This window comes from Varroa destructor, unplaced genomic scaffold (genome assembly GCF_002443255.2).
Source record: "Varroa destructor unplaced genomic scaffold, Vdes_3.0 BEIS01000002.1, whole genome shotgun sequence".
In the NCBI taxonomy this organism is placed as follows: domain Eukaryota; kingdom Metazoa; phylum Arthropoda; class Arachnida; order Mesostigmata; family Varroidae; genus Varroa; species Varroa destructor.
In genome coordinates this window covers 6476035-6491479 of record NW_019211455.1, presented here as the reverse complement: position 1 = coordinate 6491479, position 15445 = coordinate 6476035, and the positions used below count along the sequence as shown (strand labels likewise).

The 15445-nt window shown below is 44.8% G+C and overlaps 1 protein-coding gene across 5 annotated transcripts in view; it reads right to left on the bottom strand.

Moving 5' to 3' along the window:
- Positions 1-1457: 1457 nt before the first annotated feature.
- Positions 1458-15445, bottom strand: part of LOC111244311 (uncharacterized) — a 147536-nt gene continuing 133548 nt past the window's right edge. For all 5 annotated transcript variants that reach the window (XM_022791268.2, XM_086981999.1, XM_086981996.1 and 2 more), the window contains one exon: positions 1458-3912. In XM_022791268.2, coding sequence (XP_022647003.1) covers positions 3451-3912 — 462 coding nt within the window. In that variant the 3' untranslated portion in view covers positions 1458-3450. The remainder of the gene's footprint in view (positions 3913-15445) is intronic.

Here is a 15445-nt window from a genome sequence, read left to right as displayed (position 1 = left end):
GTAGCCTGAATACCACCCCAAAGCTACAGTAACAACAATAGCAGTTGCTCATGTAGCAGAACGGCGGAGAACAGCCGTCCATGACGGACGGACGGATGGATGGACGGTAATCGGTGAGTTGAAGATTTACCTGAAACGATGATTCGCTTCTTTTTCCTTCTTCCGGCTCGTGAGCTCTGCTGTCCACGATCCTCCATCACCACCACCACCACCACCGCCGCCGCCGCCGCTATAGCTGTGGCTGTGCGAAGCCAACAAGTCACGAAGGCATCTTTTTTCGAACGCTTAAATATGCGTATAAATACATACTGGCTTACGGACGTATAGTAACAACACGCAAGTAGGTACATATAGATCAAAGCGAACAGATAGAAAAGAAAATGCAGGAGAAACCTTTGCTATCGGCCTTCTTTTCTCAGACCTGATGGGCTGTTCAGTACACAAATGGGTTGTGTGTACTGAGGCCTGTTTCTCGAGCGGCCTTTCGATTGAACAGTTCAAACATATATGTCCGTATTGTACTGTTATGTCATGTAAAATTTATCGAGCTGATCGATTGCACGATAGTTGATTCCCATAGCTGAATGATAGCTGATGATAGTTGAGTGTAGCCTCATCTAAAATGGTGATACATAGTCACATAGTGTAAGCGATCTTTATAGTTTAGATTTTAGTAACTCACTTAAAGAGATAAAAGCCAGTATGTACACCAAGCCTGGGTATCGAGCGACATAAAAATCGAACACGGTTGACGATCGAGACGACGAAAAGACCAGATCGAACATGGATAAGTTGTTTATTTTACCCGCGGCCAACCCATTGCGATCTTGCCACCCAGGCATTCTTTTACAGATAGCAATGCTAAAATAACTGTCGGTAGCAACGACTATTTATTACTCTTTATCATAATTGTATATGTATTTTTTTCCCTGTTACCTATGTATTTTTTTCTCTGCGCCTTTGCCTTCCGATAAAGTTAATATATCCACTAGCTAGCAACTCACACGTTACTATCCGCCAACTGGTGCCATTGTTGTTATATTGCCGTATCGTTGCTGAGGAAGACATTAATACTACGACGATTAGCTTCGTACCGTTTGCTATACGGCCTATTGTGTTTGCCTACCGTTCGTTATCTGCGCCTACAGTCGCTATCGTCGTTTCGGCTGCTCTGAACAGGTCCATTTGCGTCTTTCTACTGCTTTTACTGGCCGGCTTCAAGGCCCTGTGCGCACCCTACAGAAAACCTGACCTCGCATTTATACACGCGAATGCGTGGCTGCCTGGTCAATCTACGATCCTATTCGAGCCCCCTTCTCCTCTGTCTCATCGTCCGTGAAGTTCAAAAGAAGGAGCCTGGAGAGAAGCTACAAGGGCCCGTTTAAATACCACTAGTTTATAAAACGCCGCTCAAGCTGATAACGGCTCGAATCGTTAATGAATAAAAATACAATGCATAAACTCTTAACTAAAATTTATTAAATAAATTATAAACATTTTATGTACATCGTTGAGAAAAATATTGGGTGACTCTTGTTGAAACGTAAAAGATACTGTCTGACAGAATCATTTCGGTAAAATTTAACCGCAGATCACCTAGTGCAATGGTTCGGTACCCGTTATCCATTGCTTGCTTATTTAATACATATCATTAAAATACATAGATTTGTATATATCTGTTCTCCCCATTCAGTTTTGCTGACCGAGTTTTACAGCTGCTTCTGAATTAGTATCCGTAGCAGACTGGCCAAGATCGTTTCCGTCCAGTATTCATCTTGACAACTGCTTAATATATTTATGTGATTATTTGACGTTTTCCTTTAGGGTCATATCCGTTACCTTGCTCAGAACTTATAACAGATAGACATAATGAGATGTTCTAGCAAATTTTAGGAGATTCTCTTTTTTTTTTTTGCCATACGTTAATTTGTTTCCTACACTTATGCATTAATCATACATGCCCAGAGAAAAACAAATGTCGATGTTGTCTATAAGTATGTTTGTGTGAATCAAAAATAAAAAAAAATGAGTAAAAAACGAAAACGACCCGAAAAATTACCTTTTCATAAAATAACTTCGGAGTACAGCGGCATTGACGGGGGCAAGCTGTCATGCCCCCTTCATTACCTTCGCTATGTACATAGATACGTTCCCGTGCTATAATCACACTTGGGCTAGGGATTGTACGGGGAACGGTATAAATTATTACGAAAATTATATTATTACTATTACGTTTCAGGCAGATTATCTCTTTTCTTTTCCGCCCATTTTACGTCTGCTTGTTGTTGTACTTCAACGTGTCTAGGGTTTCCTTACTTGTTTTCATAACAGCATGCAATTAAATTAATATTTATAATTATTAAATACTCTTATAAAAGGTAGGACGTGGCTCTCTCTCGCTCCGTGTGTTGTTGTTTTTTTTGTTTAGCCTGAACTAAATATCGCTGTTCTTATTCTAGCAGCATGTGTATAGTTGCAAGTGTTTTTTTCGTCGTATAGACTTTTTTTTTTTTTTTTTTTTTTCATTTTTTACTCTTACTCCTCACCGTGTTTCTGCCATTTTAGCAATTGGTTGTAATTTTTGCCATTTTTATCGTGTTTGTGAGTGTGGGCAAACGCATATCGGATTTAACGCGTCTCTAGACTGAATTGTTTCATACATTCGAATGTGTTCAGGACTAAATTTTACATGAATTTGTTGAAATATCACGTTATAGTCACATCATTTTGACCTCATACATGGCTACGATAACAGTGATCCTCTTGGTTTTCGTAATACTTATCACCACCTCTAGTAATATTCTGTATACGATCTTTGTATGTACAATATATTATTATATACTAAGCTATTGCTAAAAATAACCGATTGGCCCTGAATAGTTGATTGAACGCTCACTTCAACCGGTTTCAGCAATCGGAATAGTTTACAAGGAGATCAAAAGTTGCTGTTTCCCCAGGCGTCGCTAGGAGGAGAAGAGGGGATGGGGGGAACCATATGAGAATAATTCTTCTCTTCATTGGCGCATTCTGCCTGTAGAACGCACATCGATGGACACCCGTGATGCGATATATACGATCCGTGCAGACGTACATCACCGTATCTTCAAGTTGGTATCACACGCCAATATTAATTGTTCGTTTACTGGGCTTAATTCCAATTCGGATCGATCAAAGCACCCCACTCTCAATAGCTGATTTCTGATGCTGCTAGTCCTTGCTTGGCAAATGATTGTATCAGATAGAAGCATGTGTTTGTATTATCGTCCTCGTTAGCTATTTGTACAAAATTGCCCCAGTTTCTTGAAGGAGAACTAAGAACCGTTAATGATTGGCTGACTGGTGGTTCGCTGAAGGCAACAATCAATTAATCGAGATCAATGGTTTGATCGATCGATCAATCAATCAATATTATCTAACGAGGATAGCATTGAGCTGAGTTTCCGGTACGCGTCATTTTATTAATGCAGTTTGCAATAGCATGCAGACTGTCAATATGAATGTCCACGAAAGGGGTGAGTTGGATTTTGCAGTTGATGGAATCTCATTAACGCGATCCGAGTCAGCCGAGTGCGTCTTAATCCGCTTCCAGGGTTTAGTCGATACCGGCCGATACCAATATGGGTCGCTGTTATCGTGGAACGACGGAATGAGCGATGGAGGAGCTGGGCGATGCGGAGCAGCGGGCTTGCCTGGCCGCAGTCTTGGCATGGTGGCCACCGAGGACCCAGTTGGTGGAATCGCGAGGGCGACCGATGGTTTGTTGTTACCGTTGCTGGGCTTGGGCGGAAAATTCGTGCAGGTCGACTGGCGTATGACCTTCATACCGAAGATCGACGGATCCTCACCTCGGCCACAGCTATCGCCAGCCTCACGAATGTAGGCCTCCTCGCCAGAGCGCAAAATCTTCCCAGACTGCAAGTGGAGAACGAGAATCAAAATAAAAATCTCATGGTTATATAATGGGGTTAACCAAAATGCAAGTAGCGTGAGAAGCACGAATTTTGAGTAGAAACAAAACGGTCGAACTTCAGTTATCGTCATCTCGTAGGTAAGTTGCACTCAGTTTTATTTTCTAGAAGCTTAACAAGTTTTCAAAATTGCGCGAACTCAACTTATCGGTTGGTGTAACGGCCCGGTACGATTTCTCACGATTAAAGCAAATTGTAATGCATTTTATTATAGATAAGCGTTCAAGATTGTGACTGTGCCGTAAAAATAGCTACTCGTTCTTTTTCCGCTTGCTTTTGTTAATTTTGCTTTAGAAGTGGATTATCCTGCCGGAGCTCAGCCTGCCATACGCTTCTTTCGTCGACGATTGCCGACAGCATACCGCAAGTGATAACAATCGGTCAGGTTCATTGACTAACCGTCTGAATATATTTTAGCAACGTTCTTTACGAAAAAAAATCAGATTGTTATGTGTGTTTCCGCAAAGCTCATTAGCAACAACGAAAACCCCGAATTGCACCCAAAAATGCGCGCCATCATTTCGAATAATAATAGCAGTCAACTTGTACACAATGCTGCTGCTACTAAGTGGCTCGTCTTCGAAGATAAGATTTACTTCGAAAATTTCGAACATGCCATGTCTATATATTGATAATATTCTCCTGCTTATTAATTAAATTAGCTAGCACTTTCTGCGATACATTACCTGACCCAAAACGGCAATTAAACTAGAGCGATAAGTTACGATCGAAAATAAGGTAGCTCGAATCGTTCACAGTCTTGCGAGCATCTGCTCCGTTCGATTAGCTAGGTTCGATTTATGAAATGCTCGTATACAGTAGAGCCTTCCAATTGTCGCTTTCTAACCGAATGGCGGCACCGGTGACCTCTGACTTACGCTTTTCATTTCATCCTAATCTCGGACGGACGAACGGTTTTCCCATCGCCAGCAGGAGAAATGCCGCGACCGGTCAACGCTGGCAAATGCTGATAACGCTACTCTCAGCGTTTAGATTCACACAGACACAGGCGTAGACGCATGCTACGCAGTGCACCAGCGGTCAGCATCCGCGGAACAGTAGCAGTCGGAGAGCCATAATCGGCGCATAAAAGAAGTATGGAAAAAGCTACTTTTTTTTTCTCTCTGTATAAGAAGGTACGATTGGAGGAAGCAAGGCCAGGTCGATATCGTCAACTGGCAACGATGGCCGAAGGCAGGCCAAGGGAAACAGGAAGAGTCTTTGTTATTGAATACTTGGATGTTGCAAACCAGAAACTGCTAACCGTGGACGGCGGATCTGCTATACATTGTTCACAGTGTAGCTGGGCTGCATGAGAGCTCATGTTTGCTTTCTATTTTCAAAGCGCACAGAAATACAGACAAGCCTTATCGTCGCCTTGCAGATGCCGCCAGCACGGTCTGAGAGTAAACTTCAGAGACAGCTGCCTCGCGCGCTGATACGTGGATTGAATACATTTGGCCACAGGGCATCTTTAAATGAAGTTTTCTTGGATGGATTGACAGCAAGTGCGACTATCAGTTTTCGCTCGAGAGTGTCAAACATCATAGACAGCCTTCGATGGAATATCGCTAATAAAAAAAAGTTGAGGTTCATCGCCTGATAAAAACGCGTGGTTTTTTCTGTTCAACCATTTAATATTAGCTAGCACTTGTAGCTTTACCGTGCCCTAGCATTAAAGTCAATTAGTCAATGGCACCAACTAGTTCAGGCGTTGTCCTTTGCTTTTGTACAACATCAGCCGTCTCACGTACAAATAGGTCGAACAGAATCACGCAGTTGCTTGCTTGCTTGCAACAGTATCTGCTTTCTATTTTTCCCCAACACCTTCCAGATGAGCTCAGCGACGGCTCCAGCGTCAATTTTCTGAAGCTGTTAGTATTAGTTCAACAAACTTCAGTGCGTATAGGACACGAAACGAATTTACGTAAAATCTACGCGTCGCAATTGTTATCGTCGTTGCTGCCGCTAGTACAAATCAAGGCGTTCGTAAAAGGGCTAATTGGTATTTCAAGCGATGATACACCGCAGTCGTCGGCGTCGCCGCTGCTCCTGCTGCTGCTGCCGCCGCCGCCTTACCGTCACCATCAGTGCCACTTCGCGCCATAGTAGAAAAGGAAAAAGGAATCGTCGAAGAAGATGTCGCGGCGACCGTTTGTGGTTGATCGGTCCTAGATTTGCCCACAAACGATGAAACTGCCCGCATCATATTGGCTCTGCCTCAGATTTTATTTGAAGTGATCGTACTGTAGGTACGCCCGAATCCAGCAAACAGTCCGTATACGTGAAACGCCAGCCCTCTAGCATTACTTCATCCATGATGACTTATAAATGCGCGTTACGTACATAAATTTTTCGAGGCAGACGCTCCAGCTTGCCCCCCGACATCAGAGGTATTCCGCCGGTGAATGACGACGGCAATAATAATAATAATAAAGATAGCAGAAGCAAAAAAATCATCAACAGCATCTGCAGTATCAGCAAAAATGTTGTCGTTACGGTCTCTTTGACTCGTTTTACATACTGTATATATTTTCCGTATATCATACTTTTATCGAGTACGGCCACGAAGATCGACCGTAGCACTGGAATGAAGGAGACAGCAGTCATTACCACCAACAGAAGTACCGAAGACTGAAACAGCAATAGCATTAATCTGTTCATCGATGACGTTTGTCTGTTCTGACAGCCTGTTTATTCATTTTTGGCTTCCCATACGATCCGTGATCGTTATGGAAGCTTGATTTCTTGCGGTTCTAGCTAATGCAATCGTTAGTCAGCTCTATTCCATACGCTGGCTAGATTAGACTTCTTTAGTGGACGATAAATGTGTGTGTGTGTGTGTATATACATCTATGCAATAAAGTAAGCGCAAAAGTTTGACTTGTGGTCCGGCCGGCAGCACAAGTCAGCGCCCGTCTCAGTCTATTCTACCGAGATCAAGCCATGTTGACAACAGCCATCTTTAATTGGGAACTTTTGGCTAAGTTGCGACAAGTTTGCAATAACCGCTTTCATCGGTTAACGCGTGAAGGTAATTCGACATTTGTAATTATGTGAAACTGGACCTTTGTTCACAGTAGGGTTTTGCGAGGAAGGCGAAAACGCAGCCGTCGGAAGGCTCGGAACAGCTTTCATCGGATAAAAAAAAAGACGTGTCTTCTGTTCATGCATGTTGAGGCCTCTCATTGTTTTCACGATTCGAAAGGACACCGTGGAGTTTTGACGATGCCCACACGGCGTCTAAATTAAACATAGTCTAATTAACATATTATTTGCGAAGTAAGAGAACTTAAATATAGAGCAAGTAGCCGTGGAATGGAGCCGTTTGCATTATATCTCGCCACTTTCTTTCTACCCTATCGCTTCCTTGATATACATAAGCTAACCGCGTCATAAAGACATTATCTCTTTTACTACGTACTATCATAAATTTGTTGTAGCCATGCGCTGTATGCCCATGTCGTCGATCCACATCCCCCAAATGAGGTATTTATATAAGCAGGCATATCGTCATTATACCACGCTAATATATTAGTAATTTCAATACTACTAGTTCCTGCTCATGATTAAATTCTTCTATTAATATGCAATGGCGTGCAGTCAGCCATGATCCAAGTGAGCTGACTGGACCGGTTGCCAGGACCAAGCAATTAATATGCCTTGAAGACATTAGCTTAGACTCTTTTGCTTTTTACTGCCGCTACTGCTCATGCTGTTGCATGGTCTCAGACGCAGAAGTAGCAGACGAACAAAAAAACGACGAAGGAGACAACGTGAAACATTCACCAATTAACGCATCGACTACCGCACGCCATTACTACGCCTTTGACGTATTTGGCCTGCGTAGCAGCCCACGCCGGCACTAACTTCGTCTGCACCAGAATCATCAATAGGTATCATTTTCGTCATCCGCAACAGCGACAGAAGCAGCCGCAGTGGTTCAGAAATCGTCTGGAAAAGTGGCGGTTCCCCTGGGCGCTAGGCTGTTTCGCTTCTCCTTCCCCGCTTATCTCGCCGCTCCGTTCTATTGGTTCACTGCTGCTATTACCACTATTGGTGTCGATGATGGCGGCGGTGGTGGTGGTGATGATCATAGCAGCGGCGAACATCGGGTTCGCGCACCCAACGACCTCTCGAGCTGTTGCATCACGCATTGCCGTTTCTACCGGCGCGGATGTGAAGCTAAACGAACGTCCGCGTCGAGGGCTGAAGCCAATGAACAGAGTCTCATGGTATGCGGCTATGTCATGTCGGCTACATTATGGCCTACACAGAAACATAGACAACAGCAACGATGACGAGACTCGACATCTATTTGTGTCGTCCGTGTGCGTAGCTTTTTTCGGTTTATTTTTTTCATTTTGTGCTACGTTAGACAGACGAAAAGTTCGCGCCATCGAGCTTTGGCTTTGATGGGCTGGCTGATGTGTTCGATGGTCGATCGATTTGTTGGTGACGCTCTGTGATCTGGATTGTTATAGCGTCAAAACGGATCGAGTTGCGTCTCGCATTGAGTCGCCTAGCTATCTGTCAGATCACATAATCGCACAGAACAAACGACAAGCCAAAACACACAGACACACTCGTTCCCACAGAAACATCGTAATCAATACGCTATTTGCTCGTAGTAGGCTTAGCTATTGCCGAGACAACTACGAGCAAAGATGACGCGAGCAAGCGACGGCCACGATGGCTTCAAAAATAGCGACGACGACGACGTGACCAGACGCAAATTGGGATTAGCACCGGACATGACGCTTACTAATGAGATACTATTAACACTACTATTACTCTGCAAAATGTGACGCTGGGTATGGATGAACGGACTGACCAACAGAGGACATTATCTACATTAACATACACGCATAGGTCTGCGTGTGTGTACGTATATAATAAGCACATGCGCATTTCTTACGATTCTTGTAAATGCTGTTACATAGCGTTTTTATGTAGAAACGTTTTTTTTTGCGGTCTAGCTAAAATTATCAATCATGACTCAGGAAGTCAATCGGGCAGATGATCTATGACTAACGCCTTTGATCTATTCAGCGGCGTTTGATTCCTACCTCCGTCTCTCGGCCAACAGCCCCACTAGCAACGTTGCATAGCTGCCCTAAGAAACCGCATTTTAAAGCTGTCGCTCATAACAACGGCGATAATAAGAAAACAAACAACGTATTGAAATATAAATTTCCTGGGCTCTACAGACTGTGGGGTGCAGCGATGCAGCACTGCCGTTGTGTGTGGGTCAGCTTCACTTCCAGATACCGGATTACTGACTAACTTTTAGCTTTGGCACTCGATATATCAGCTGAACCGCAGCCACTTGGGTATGGTGGACCGAATTGGAAATAAAGCAGGGTATCTTGGTACAGCTTTCTCCCCGTATAATGGTTAGCAATGCAGTAGAACGCTACTTGAGAATCCGCCAGTGTTCCTTGCTCATATAGCTGAATTGGTTTCGTCTTTCGAGTCCAAACTGCTCGCGTTTTTCGTCACTGTCTATTTACCCGCATCGCTATTCGTTGGTGAGCTATGATCTTCATCTTTCTCTGACGCTGGTACCAGTCGACAATCAAAGGGCATTAGAGATCAGGATCTATTGGAAGTGGGTTTGCGCTGCGCCACCGTTCCGTCAATAGTCGTTGTGCAACGGTACACGTTCTTCACCCTTTCCATTGTTAAACCATCATCGTCCATGGCAATTCGCATTTGTTATTAAGCTAAAACCGAGACTAATAACCGACCTATCACTGATCCAACGAAATGTCCAGATTGTTTACTCCGAAGTCGCTCAACAACCGGTTGACATGGTAAACGCTTGACGTTTTCTTGAAAGTATCGTCGAGTCAGATTGCTATTGGTTGTCTCAGACTTACACATATTATAATAGTAGGTACTAGGTGGCAGACAAGGGACGATACGATAGCCTTACGACACGTACAAGGACGGGAGTACCTATTTTAACTTTTTTTTATGCTCGGTAGGGATCAAGCGCGTATTCAGGGTGGGAAAATTACAGGAGCTGCTGGAACATTTTAGCGCATCGCTGAATACAAAGGTCCAAGAAGGCATACAAATAGCTTTCATGGTGGTTTCGCCCTCACCACCGAGAATACCTCAACAAGAGCGTGGTAAATATGGGAGCGAAGATTTGGCATTGAACCAATTGGGTCGTTGATTGGGTATCTCGCACTTGTGTGTTTCGTACAGGGTAAACGGCGACATTCCGAGTAGCAGCAAACTATAGCGGCAGAAGTAGAAAACGAACAGCATTAACAAGTCGAGGCAAACGCTCTGGAGCAGCATTTTCGCCTGCGCAGAACAGGGCAGTGAAATGTTTTCACACCGAAGAGAACCGGTAGGCTAAGCAACCATTGCCACACATGGCGCTCACATGTAATGGCCCCCTCTGCTCATTAACTGATGGCCTGAAACGCATCTCGGCAATCACACGCAAACTCCCATACATATCTTACAAGCTTTTGTCTAGAATAAATACGCAGAGAAAACTTTTCCCTACGAAGAATTATGTTGTACATGGGACAGGGTGAATAAATTGATTGTCAAATAATTGCATGCCATACTTCACTGTATGCAGAATTGCTTGATAATAATTGTGTTTCGTACTTAAATCATTAGGATGTTACTGTCGAAAGTGATAGAGGATATAACTAATAGGTCCAGTATTGTTAGATAATGGCCGAAGTGGCTTCGGTCGACCAGCCACTTTCATGTTAGGCCTCAAGCTGACCTCATACGACATGAGGCTTCATGGGCTCACCATGGTGCTAGAAACCGGACCTGGTGGCACTTTGACCTGTCTTCTGATTATTGATTTGCCACTTATCTAACAACGACACCGCTGTTCCGTGTTCGTTCGATCATAATGTTAATACTTTTTACGGGGCAATAATCATTATCATCATCATCATCAGCAGCAGCAGCATGGCCATCGGTTTGTTTGATGATAGACATGTAAATAAGCCCCTGACACGGAACGGCAACGCTTTGCTTATGGCCTCCATCACCCACTCTCTATCGCAGGCAGGGGGGTCTACCGCAGCATGACCTCACGCGTCGCTTTCTGCCACAAACAAGTCGCAGTGTTCCATTGGCTATCTCTGCCGTTGCTGTGTCTTGATGACTTCAATGCTGCTAAGCCGAACCGGTTAAATTCACCTCGCTTCCATTGGTTCATTTTTTTCATATGATTTCAGTGAAGCTCGCAACCTACCAGTGATGCGCTGATTCACTGAATAACTCTTTTATTAGCTAAGATGAGCTACCAAATTAACCAATATCTATTATATACTATCACCGCAGTGTCCGTCAGCCAATCGATGCCATCAAGATAGTCGGACTGACAGCCGGCTGAGTTGTTGGTGAACGCCGCAGTACAAAAAGGTAACGACGATGGCAAAAAATAGCCGACCAAAACAGATGCGACGCGATCGTGGCCCGTATCCGACGTTGAGCGCCTGCGCTCTGTCGTTGCACCAGAAATCATAGCAGCAGCGTCAATCCCGTTTGGTTGAAAACTTTTCACAGTGCCTACGCCGATTAGGGCGGTGCGTTACCAAGACAGGGAGACCGACCGATCGAAACGAGGCTCGAAGCCACCGCCGCCATGGTCCGAAGCCAAAGTGACGTACCTTACGCTGTTGCTGTGATACGCTCGTCTCTCGTTGATACGAAACAGGCGAATGCAATTTCGGCGTGCGTCGCCTGTATGACCGGACGATATGGCTGCAAAGTTGAATTTAGTTGATCGGATCACAGTTAACAAGTCACATACACGTACACATGCCACATAGAGCAACAGTGGCGTGGCAATAACAAAATTACAGCGGTACGTACGTACATTGCGTTACGTAAACGAAGCAACATCTGCGGCACCGGCCTGCATTAAGTGAGTCAAATGGCAGATTCCTCAGGCGTTCGCCCTCTCACCGTTCCTTCGTGCGTAGCGTTTGCTATCGATAGACAACAGTCGACAACGAAACATTTTAGCGCGTACCACCACACTCACACGGATTAACGCTTAATTGGAGTTCTGAGGTGGGCTGTCTTCCTCCTCTGGCCCTCGATCGCGTTGTTGAGCGTCCCGCAAAAGAAGCGGGCGCACCTCACAAACACCAGCGAATGAGCCAATAAAGCCAAAAAACTGAAAGAAAGACAAAAATCTAGAGAGGAATGACAGCCACAAGCAGTCAGTGGATGAGTAGTAGTAGACGACGACGAAGAAGCCATTAGAAATATCATTAACAGCCGATCAATCTTCGTTATCATTCGAATCGCATCTTCATCATCAACGCAAGGAACAGCAACGATGGCATCGTAGCAACGTCGTTCTCCTTTAAAGAGCTTTCTTATCTATCCATCAGTTTTTTTTTCCTTTTTCCCTGTTTATCACTCCTCTCCTCTGTCAGACGCTGTACAGTAGTTTTAAATTTTTTTCCATTAGTGAAGAAAAAGAGACCGGAAAGGGTCAAGCCAAACGGGTCCGGCAGCCCCAGCAAGACCGGGCTATGCGAAATTTTCTTCTGGTCAATTTATACAGCAGTATGAAACGCTATGAGCACGAGTTCTATTTTGATTGCCCTACCAATTATCTATTACAACAAAGACATTTTTTCTAGACCACTCCATTGACCTAGCGGATGGGATTTTTCCTTAACATCACTTAATTTCCGAATTTTAGAGGCGAGTGGCGATCAGGTCGCCAGAAGGCGTCGTCAGAAGTGCCGCCGCCGCCGCCGTCTGGCGACGTTTTGTAGCAGGCCGTGCGGGGAAATGCCTATAGTTGACCAAGCAACCTGTAGACGCGGCCAGTTTAGTTGTTGGCTATCGCTTGCTTTCCTCAACCTACGTACCTACGTACAAGTATATAGCAAAAATATTGTCGTCTTCGAACTTGTGCCCAGTCTTTTAATATCGGATAACTGACCACCTCCGCTCTAGCCGCCTAAACTGCCTTCGCTGACGTTGTTCCGAATGGAACGATCTGTTCATTTGTATCTTTTGCCATTGCGATTGGCGGTCGTAGTGGTGATGGCGGTAATGAAGATTACTTTTCGGTGAAGACGTTCACAACGACAACAACTGGGCAGGGCCGAAAAACCAATTTCTCATCAGACCAATAATAGTAACACGGCTACAGGAATAGCTATAGTAACAACAGTGACTAAGAGCACATTTTGACGCTGTCTACTTTATGTTGTTGGCTTGAGGATCGAACGTGTCCGCCCAAACGTATGACGCTGTCGGAGCTGAACGGGAGACGATGAAGAACGCCGAAGCATACTGGTCGGTCCGAGCTGATACGCATCGATATGAGACACCCCACTAGCAGCCCCCATCCTCTTTTTCTCTCGCCCTCCTTCATTTTGAATGGCAGCGCCGCCGCTACCGCTGCTGCGGCGGTGGCGGCGGCGGCGGCGGCGGCGGCGGCCCAGTGAAGCCGCAAATCCCGTTGCGGAGAAAGGGTTTTCGTTATTTGGTGTCTATTTTATCTTGAATTTGTGCCTCGCTAGCTAAGACACAAACAAACGACACGAATCTGGGATTAACACCTATTATCTTTGGCAGACGACGATAAAAACAACCCAGCAGCGCACCGAAAAAGCTGCAGAATATCAGAATTACTTATTTGCCTGTTGCCACTGTCGTCATCGTTCGGATATCAGCGAAGAGTCATTTGATAAGCCAACCAGCTCGTTGATCGGCCAGCGATGGCTGTTGAGCTCGTTGTCGTAATCTGCCTCATCACCGTCATTTCGTTGTATTGGCATCGTGTACTTCTAGTGCCTACGATGATATACGTTTTGGGGCAAACGCGCAGACGTGCTATGTTAACTAGACGAATCTGGCCTGTTACAGGTTCATAGTTTGTATCTCACATGTGTGTGTTTGTTGCTTTAGGTATAAAGTTTACTTATAATCTTGACAATTAGGCTTTATTTCGCACTGCATAAACCAGCGGGTATAATATATTCATATGACTCAAAAATCCATTAGAAATATACTAATATTGAAGTGTGCGTGTGTTGATGTCCCGCTCGTCGTGTGCGCAAATGTATATCCTGATCTGTGTGCTGTTTTGCCTATGCATATATGAATCGACCTCTGCACCCTATGCACTAACATGCCTCACAGCAGGTCTACCGCACTGTCACTTGCCCCCCACTTGTCTGTAGCCAAGATGAAGCTCAACACCGTCCTAACCATCAGTAACCGAAATAGATCACATCGCATTGCACCGGTCATTTTTTGTATTAGATTAGGCATTGACAGAAACACTTCGGACGCGTACATACACTAGTGGCTATGCCATGGTATATACGAGTGTAGCGGCACTTGCTTTTCGTTTAACTTCTATCGCCTGTCGTTGTTGCTTTTTGTCGTCGTCGACGATGACGATTATGATTATTGCTTGTTGTTGGTGGTGGTCGTGGTGTTGTTACTATTATTACTGCTATCGGTGTGGTTGATAGTGGTCAGATCGACTATGGCAGTGGTGTTTGTCCACGGCACCATGGTTGATGACGACTACCGAGACCCCATAGAGTTGCATTGACTTCTGTTGCTATGCGGAATCTTTCGCTTTTCGCAGAGTCATCACCGACAGCGGCGGCGGCGGCGGCGGCGGCGGCGGCGGCGGCGACGACTGCCACGAAGAGTTGGAGGGTTCGTCCATTCGTTCGTCGTCTGTTTATTGGTCAGTCGCTCTTTGTCGATCGGCAAATACTTTGACTCGATCACGATTTCAATTTGTGGGCTGTTTGTCTTTCGGTGATTGTTTTTCTCTTCCTCACTTCGCCGTTGTCGTTGTCGTTGTCAATAGTTTTGTGCCCATGCTCTCGTTTGGTTTCTGCTATTATTTTTTTCTGTATATGAGTGACCGCGCATACGCACACAGACAAATGTGTGCGCATATACATATGGCACGACAGCAGCAGCAACAACAACAACAACAACAAAAACAAAGCTCTAAAAGACGGAGGCGGCGGCAATGCTCGAGGCAGAAGACCGGCCATAAGGCAATTTACCTTTAGATGAATAATGTTGCGAGCAAAAGGGAACCTAATAATGTTCGTTCAGCCTCACTCCCTTACTCCACACCGACAGGTAGATAGCAATTTAGTACTTACAGTATATACGACTAAAATAACTATTGACGACCCCATACAGCTTCGTCGGCACGAGTGGTAGAGAGAGGAAAACGTAAACGTCGAGCGTCGGGTTGGTCTTCAACACCTAGACGGAATCTCCGCCGTCAGTAGCAAGCAACGTTCACCATAGAAATGTTCTCTTTCATGGACGTTCCTGCTCTCACTGTTTGTGCCTAAATTAAACTGGCATGGAAAGGCCAATACAATCGCCCTTTTTGTTCTTAACTGAACTTTCAGCGCGCGACCATCAACCAGCCAAGAGCAAGGCCATATTGAATGGTCAGTAAATCTTTGCCGCGA